At 57.7% G+C, this 8,170-nt stretch overlaps 1 protein-coding gene across 1 annotated transcript; it reads left to right on the top strand.

Moving 5' to 3' along the window:
* Positions 1–438: 438 nt before the first annotated feature.
* On the top strand, positions 439–7,726 carry LOC104163411 (rho GTPase-activating protein 39-like; the record flags this gene model as incomplete). The annotated part of the gene is given in 5 exon segments (XM_009702414.1): positions 439–710; positions 744–1,488; positions 1,490–1,835; positions 6,856–7,417; positions 7,665–7,726. Coding segments are annotated over 5 exon segments (1,987 nt in total), but the record flags the coding sequence as incomplete, so codon positions are not given.
* Between the last annotated feature and the right edge of the window lie 444 nt (positions 7,727–8,170).

The raw sequence follows: 8,170 nt of genomic DNA, 5'->3' as shown, positions 1-8,170 counted from the left end.
AGGCTTGCCCCCATCCAGGATTGCCATGCATCCTCATTCGGCTCCAAGAAGCACCAAGGCACGAGCAGGGAGGGTTGATTCAGGGCTGACTATCTCCTAGAGATGTGCTCCAAGAGGTGTCATCGCTTTTTGGGGCTTGACTTTCCAACCTGCGCCTCCTTCATGCACCCTGGGGGTTGCTGAGGTCTGTGGGAGCTGGGGAGGGCTGCGGGCCGGTGCCACTGCGTTTAGGACGGTGGTAGTGCCCCGGTCGCTCCATCACCGGTGTGCTTTCCACCTGACGGGAGAGGTTTGGGGTACTTGGGCATGTCCGTCCTTTGGGCTCTGCTGTGGCCGAGGGTCTGGGGGGTCCTGGGGCAGCGGTACAAGGGCACCTGTCCCTCTGTGGGCATGGGGGGGCTTCGCTCGCTGATGGCGGCGCTGTGTTTCTCCCCGCAGGACGTCCTCCCTGCGATGGAACGCCGGCACCAAGGAGCGGATGCTGATCAAGGTGACCGACCGCGAACCCAGCTTCCTCATGCACCAAGGCAATGGCTACGCGCCCGAAACCCAACCAGGCAGCCGTTCGCGGCGACCTTCAGGAGGCCAACAGTCGCCCAACCTACAAACCTTCGCCCCGGACACCGACAACTCTGTTTTCTTCCCAGAGAGGAAGCAGTCGCCCTTCTTGAAGAGGGCTGAGCACGTGGGCAGCTGCTCACCGCTGCTCGGCCGGGGGGACTCCTTCTGCTCCCCGCTCCAAGCCCAGCATCGCAAGCACTCCAGTGAATCGCAACCCTCCTCGCCCCGCTACGCCTACGAGCCCCCCCTCTACGAGGAACCCCCCATGGAGTACCAGGCTCCCATCTATGACGAACCCCCCGTGGACATGCAGTACGAAGCCAGCGGCAGCTACAAAGCCGGCTCGCCGCAGAAATCGCCCATCCGTAAACCTCACCCCTTCCTGCAATCGCCCAAGCAAGGCTCCAACTCGCCCTACCAGCAGTTGGTGCTCACCAAACAGAAGTGTCCCGACCGGTTCATGAGCCTGGAGTACAGCCCCGCCGGCAAGGAGTACGTCAGGCAACTGGTCTACGTCGAGCAGTCGGGCTCCAGCCCCAAGATGAAGACGGGGTTGAGGCACAAATATTCCCCCAACCCCATCGGCGGCTCCTACTCGCTGCAGCACAGCCCCTGCCTGATCCGCGACCAACGCTTGGACATCAAATCGGGTGACTACAGCAGCATGGAGGGACCTGACTTCTGCCCTGGCCCAACGGGTGGCCAGGTGGCCCAGGGCGAGGACTCCATGTCGTGGTCCAGCCAACAGGACACCTTGTCCTCCACCGGCTACTCACCCTCCACCAGAAAGAGGAAAAGCCGAAAGCCTTCCCTATCCCACGACCCCAACACCTCCTCCACGGACGGCTCGGGGGACCGGGAGGTGTTGGGCGAGCAGATGCTGGGTGAGGAACGAGCCACTCCAGGACCCAACAGGTCACCCATGAACCGTACGGAAAGCAACGGAGGCAGCACGGGGCTTCCCCGAGCCCTTCCTGGCACAGGCACGCCTGGCTTGGGAAGCCCAGCAAGCCCACTACCACATGAAACAACGGAGCAGCTGGGATTCCCAAAAAGACGGTTCGGGCTATGAGAGCGACGGTGCCCTCCCTTTGCCCATGCCGGGTCCAGTGGTGCGAGCCTTCAGCGAGGATGAGGCGTTGGCACAGCAGGAGAACAAGCACTGGAAGAGGAACACCTTTGAGAAGCTGGGCTTCCCCCAGATCCTGCTGGAGAAGAGAGTCTCGGTGCAGACGAACCTGGCCTCTCCCGAACCCTACCTGCATCCATCTCAGGTAACGTCCTTGGGGATGTCCTCGGCGTTGGGGGGCTTCACCACGTGCTCCGCACCGCCAACCCTCACCCACCGTGTGGCATCTCCTCGGGTGCCGCGCCAGGTTGGGCAGACCACACCATGTGGCAACGCGGCATCCCCGCCGCCCTCCTGGTTAAAACTCTTTCTTCTTGTAAAGCCAGTTTAAATCCCTGCCTCCGCTGCAGATCCAGCGGGATGGTCCCCGGGGCAATCTCATGCCTTCACAGCCACCGAGCACCGGGCCAGCCACCTCTGTACCGTGGCAGCCTCAGCTCTGTGCCATGGCTTCAGGCGCTGCTTCTCCTCCCTCGGTCTGGCTGCTGCTTGGTGGGAGCCAGCTCCTGGACCCTGAGCACCCCACCTGGCTCCCAGGGGAGTCCCGAGCACCCGTCCCTGGCTGTGCTCAGTGCTCCTGGCACACGCACGGGGCTTGTGTGCTGTGCAATAACTCATCTCCTTGCGTTTCACATCACGGCACCGTCAGACGGCGGCGGTGTGGAAGATTTCCCTTTTAGCAGTCCCACGGTGGCTCAGTCCAGGCTTCGTAGCATCCTCCGAGAACACTGGATTCTGGGGACACCCAAAATGCCATCTCTGGTCCCCATCCAGCTGGAGGAGATGCGTGAGCAGGGATGTCCCTTCTGCAGAGCGAGGGGAGATGGCCAGGGTGGGTAAACGGCACCGAGAACATCAGCCCCTTTCTGCTCTCTCCACCTGCTTCCATTTTCAAAGGGGTCCTCTGCCAGAAATGAGGGTTTGCTCGCCGGATTGTTGCCAGCCGTAGCGGTTCGAGGTGCCGGGGCAGCGCCGCTGGCCCTTGGCTTTTGCGGTGAGCAGGAACGGGCAGCGCCACGTTTGAGTTGGGATCTTGACCCACCACCCCAGCTCCAGCCATCCAAGTGGTGGCTGAACCCATCAGTGGACCCACCAGTACCCCCAAGGCGACTTCCAGTTACAGCAGGAGTTTTTCCCAGTGAGGACTGAAAGTAAGTTGGGGAGCTTCGTCCCTCCAGTGCAAACTGTCCCATCTGATCGCAGGCAGCACCCCACGCAGGTCGTGCCTCCGCACTGCCGACCTGACTGCCAGATTTGCTTTCTCGTAGAATTTGCTCCTTTGCAAGCTGATCCCTCAAAGAAGTTGTTCCAGAGCAAGCTGGTCCCTCAGATTTGGTCTTTTGCAAACTGGTCCCTCAAAGAAGTTGCCCCTTAGCAAGCTGGTCCCTCAAAGTTGGTCCTTAGTAATGTGGTCCCTCAGAGAAGTTGCTCCTTAGCAAGTTGTCCCTTAAAACCTTGGGATGAAACAGCCACAAGCACACCAGTTTTCCAGAATCTGCTTCCCAGGGCTCTGAGTTGCCTCTCCCCTCTCTGGGACTGAGCTGCCCTGGTCCTGGAGACCCCTCCTGCCCCAAGCTCCCATCCCAGAGAAGCTCCTGGGGCTGCCATGGACCATTCTTGTGATGGTGTAGCCCTCCTGCTGCTGATAGCCCTCCGTGGGCTCTGCCCTGGACCTTCTGTCCATCTTCCAGCCCCCTTCGGATGTTTCCCTTCAGCATCTCCTGACTTCTGGCTTTCAGCTCTCGTGTCCTTTCCCCACCGGCATCCGACACCCGAAATCTGCCCCTCTGACCTGTGGTGCCTGCTCTGGGCAAGGACAGTGATGCTGCCCACGTGCCCCCAGCCAGAAGAGCCCAGAGATGGGCTGTGGAGGTGAGGAGGTGAAGACAAGTGTCCCTGGAGTAAGACCACTTGATTGGCTTTTGGATGCATCGAGAGTTGATGTAAGGACGCTAGGAAAGGCTATAATGGCTTTTTTTAAATCTATGATGATGCCGTGTGCAGGGACAGTTACCCTGGTGAGAGCAATCCGACCTGGAAAACTGCCTAGAAGATGGAGCTTGGTAAGCTTGGTATCAGCGAGGAGGAGAGAGACCCTGGACATGGACCTGGGAAACAGCAAATCATCTGGAAAATGCTTTTTCACCCATGAGAACGTGTAAGGAAATTGGAGAGGCGTCGCATCCCAAGGCAACAGAAGAAAATTCCCCATGCACAGGTGTCCCCAAGCACTCGGTGCTGCACGAGGAGGTTCAAACCCAAAACTGGAGAGCTCCAAATCTGCTTTGGATGCTCACGTTGGCCAGGAGGAATAGCTGCCACCATTAGTGATCCTGTACCTTCTGCGTGGAGCTCGGGATGTGGTGGGACTCCTCTCCGCTGCCCAGGCGTTTCTGTCTGGTTGACCCCATCAGCTGTTGTCCTCAATCTCAGGGACACCCGTTCCAGGAAGAGCAGATTTCCAGCCAAGGTGGTGGGACACTGGACCAGGTTCCCCGGAGAAGTTGTGGATGCCCCATCATTAGAATTGTTCAAGGCCAGGTTGGATGGGGCTCTGACCAACCTGGGAGATGTCCCTGCCCCTGGCAGTGGGGGTTGGACTAGATGATCTTTGAAGGTCCCTTCCAACCCAAACCATTCAATGATCATGTCTAAGATTGTCACGTTGTTTTAATTTGGTTTCCTACGCCCTCATCAGCTGGGGAACCTTCAATGTTGGTTGAAGCAGAAGCCTCTTGCGATGGGCCCAGACCTGCGGCCAGCCCTGACGGAGACCTTTGTGCGGAGGGTTACCATGATATCTGTGACAGCAAGATGTACCAGAAACAGAGAAGAAAACGGGAGCAAAATGACGCTGGGGATCACATGCAGGGAGATGCAGAGACCTGGCAGAGGAGAGGAAGAGACGGGGACGTGTGCCTGGTGTCACCAACGGTGTGTCCCCACATTGGCCCCGCACTGGGGTGCATCCAAGCCCCATCTGTATGGCACCAGGACCTCCTTCCCCCACAGCACGCTTCAGTTTGCTTCTGGGTTTGAGCATTCCCGTAATCCCTGAGCTGAAAGGAGGATCACCCCACGGGACGGGCAGCGGCAGCCCCCATGCCAGCACCCTGCCAAGAGGTCATGGCCAGCTGCCGTTGACGCCCGATTGCCGATCCCCTTTGTCGTAGCCTTAGGCTTCCCCCAGTTCATTTAGGACTGTGCTAATTAGGGCTGAAGCTAATTTTATATTGGCACTAGCAGCAGAGGATCCATCACATTTTGCTGCCTGTGTCACTCCCTGGCCTGACCACGCTGTCCGCTGGGGTGGACTTGGCTGGAGAAGGCTGATGTCCCCAGCTGACGTGGTCCTTTGCTTCTCCCTGGGTGCCCTGGACAAACAGGGTGGCTGTGGCCCAGCTCGTGGATCGGTTTTTGGAAGAGCCAGGGCAGCAATGGCTGCTGAGCGAGAAGCCTTAGAGCAGCCTTGCTCCTAAGATTGGAGGACACAGAAGGGACCTTCCGGGTGATGTGGCCTCCATAGGAACAGAGGGACTGGGTCCCTCGAGGGGTGAAGCTCCCATGTCCCCACGGCCAGGTCCCTGCCATCATCACCGTGGTGCAAGATGGGAGCTGAGCAACGTCAATGGAAAGAGGAGACCTCAGCACTGCGAAGGGATGAGCTGTTGAGCGAGGAGACAAGAAACTTGACTTGTTTGAAGAAGCAGAGGCTCAGTTGTCTACCAACAGCTCTGGTGGCTCTTTGGGTGGCTTCCTTGTCCCCTCCTGGACTTGCCACCTCCATGTGGCCCTGACTTTTTCCACCTTGGTTCTGCCTCCTGCTTCTCTTCTTCTGTTCCTCATCTAAAGCCCAGCCCCAAGGCCGTGGCACGGCTGCAGCCACCTTGCGCATGGTCCCTGCTCGAGGCCACCAGCAAGGTTCCCCGGTGCCTGGTGGGGACAGCAACATCTCCTCTGGATGATGTGGCGTGTCCTTCCCTGCCAAGGGAAGGTCTCAACTCCTGCCTGCCCATGGGTCACGTCCCCAGGGCCACCAAACCCAGGTGATGCTGACCTGGGCGTTGCACTTGCGGAAGAGGAAGCTGACAGATGATGAAGGCATGTTGGCTGGCTGCAGGACCAGGGAGCAGTCCATCCCAGGTGTCCTTGTTTGCCTTTCACCATGCTGGGCATCAGCTGTTTGGGTGTCCCTTCATCTCCTGGGGTGATATCCATAAGCTGTGCCGGTCCCAGTAGTAGAAGGACACTGGTCTGCAGGGGTACCCTTTGCTCTGCGGAGGTCCTTCTCGGCTGGGCGCTCTGCAGGCAAGCTTGGATCCTGGGCAGGTTGTGTCCCTCAGCACATGGGATGTAAAGAAACAAGATCCATGTTGCTCATGGCTTGGAGGAGCCATCAGCCTCTTCCTGGGTATAGGGCCGCTGGAGAACCACGCTTGAACGTGACTTTGGGGAGAGGGGGTTATTTGGGGGGTTACAGGTAAGTGTGTCCCCTCCCTGGTGTGCCCAAAGGACTGGTGGAGCCCGAAGCCGCTTCCCCTTTGCTTACCCCACGTTATTAACAGCCACCAGCTTCGTCTGTCCATGACTGCAAAGCCTGAGTGACCAGAGTGCCAGGCACGAAGGGAATCCAGCCCGTCAGCTGTTGGGTGGCTTTGCTTATCCCCACTGGTCCCCTCCCTCTTGATGCTGATCGGTGCCACAATCTGCCTTGGCCGCTGGCACCGGGCCGGCTCCGCTTGCCCATGATGGGATTGAGGAGCAGCTCCTTGGAGAGGACGTAGCTTTTGGTGCGAGCGTGGGGTGACCTCTTAATGCTGCAACAGTTGGTTGATTGTTGGTTGTTTTTTTGGTTGGTCAGTTGGTCAGTTGATTGATTTGTTGGTTGGTTGATTGGTTGGTTTGTTGGTTTGTTGGTTGCTTGATTGGTTGATTTGTTGGTTGGTTCGTTGGTTGGTTGGTCAGTTGATTGGTTTGTTGGTTGGTTTTTTGGTTGGTTGGTTGGTGGTTGGTTGGTTGGTTGGTTTGCTTGTTGGTTGGGTTTTTGGTTGGTTGGTTGATTGGTTGGTTTGTTGGCTGCTTGATTGGTCGGTTGGTTGGTTGGTTGGTTTGGCGGTGTGGCCATGCTGTTAGTAACATTGACTTGTCTGGCTGTTGTCTCCTAGTCGGAGGATCTCGGTGCCTGCGCCCAGTTCGAGAGCAGCAGACAGACCCGGAACATGATGCCTAGCGCCAGCTGTGTCTTCCCCACCTTCAACCTGCGGAAGCCCTCCTCGGAGACGGACATTGAGAACTGGGCCTCCAAGCACTTCAACAAGCACACCCAGGGGCTCTTCCGCAGGAAGGTGTCCATCGCCAACATGCTGGCCTGGAGCAGCGAGTCCATCAAGAAACCCATGATCATGACCAACGACCGCAACGTCAAGAAGGAGGCGTGCGAGATATTTAAACTGATTCAGATGTACATGGGGGACCGGCGGGCCAAGACGGACCAACTCAACGTGGCCTTGGAAATCGCCACCAAAGGCTGGAGCATGCAGGGTCTGAGAGACGAGCTCTACATCCAACTGTGCCGGCAGACCACCGAGAACTTCCGTTACGAGAGCCTGGCCCGGGGCTGGGAGCTCATGGCCATTTGTTTGGCCTTTTTCCCACCCACTCCCAAATTTCATTCCTACCTAGAAGGATATATTTACAGGCACATGGATCCGGTGAATGACACTAAAGGTAAGAGAGAAACCGCTGCCCGGTGGCTTTGGCCCTTGCCGATGATGCAACCCATCTATTTATTATTATTTTGTTCCTTTCCCCTTGATGAGTCTCCTTGTTGAAAGGTGGGCGAGGAACTCATCCGACAGCCCTCCCAGAGGTGCAGCGAGCGCGGTGGTGCCATTACCGCCATCCTCTCCTCCCTGGCACACGGAAATCCAGCATGAGACCCAACACGAAATGAGTTTTGACACCTTTGTTGCAGGTTCAGCGTCACCTCTGCTGGGGCTGGCCGTAAGCGAGAGGTCCTTGAACTTCTCCTGGCCTGTGAGTCCTCTGTGGGTTTGGTTTTGTATTCCCTTTCCAGGAATCGGAGCTGGTGACCGGATGAACCTCTGGTCCAGCGGCTCCAGGATAGTCCCTTTAGAGGTCCCTTCCAACCCAAACCGTTCTCTGATTTCACCATCACCATCTCCAAATGCTTCTTCTGGCTTCTCAAGTAGCTTTGGATCAAAAAAAGAAAAAAAAAAAAACCATGCTGGAAGGGGACCCAACTTGATCCTCAGCTCCCAAGATGGGTTTTGGTCATGGCAGATAGAAGAGACACAAATTTTGGCTATTTGACTCCAAATGGGTGGGAATTGTAGGAACCCCTCTCCAGTCCTGGGCTCGGCCGTCCCCGCTCCTTCACCACTGATGCTCACGGGTGACGGGATCCGGTCGGGCAGGGGCCCGGCGATCGCCGGTGCCTGCCATGAACCTGGCGGGGGG

Source organism: Cariama cristata, unplaced genomic scaffold, assembly GCF_000690535.1.
Source record: "Cariama cristata isolate BGI_N322 unplaced genomic scaffold, ASM69053v1 scaffold10916, whole genome shotgun sequence".
Lineage (NCBI taxonomy): Eukaryota > Metazoa > Chordata > Aves > Cariamiformes > Cariamidae > Cariama > Cariama cristata.
Note: the sequence above shows the minus strand (reverse complement) of the source record. Positions and strands in the feature narration are given on the sequence as shown.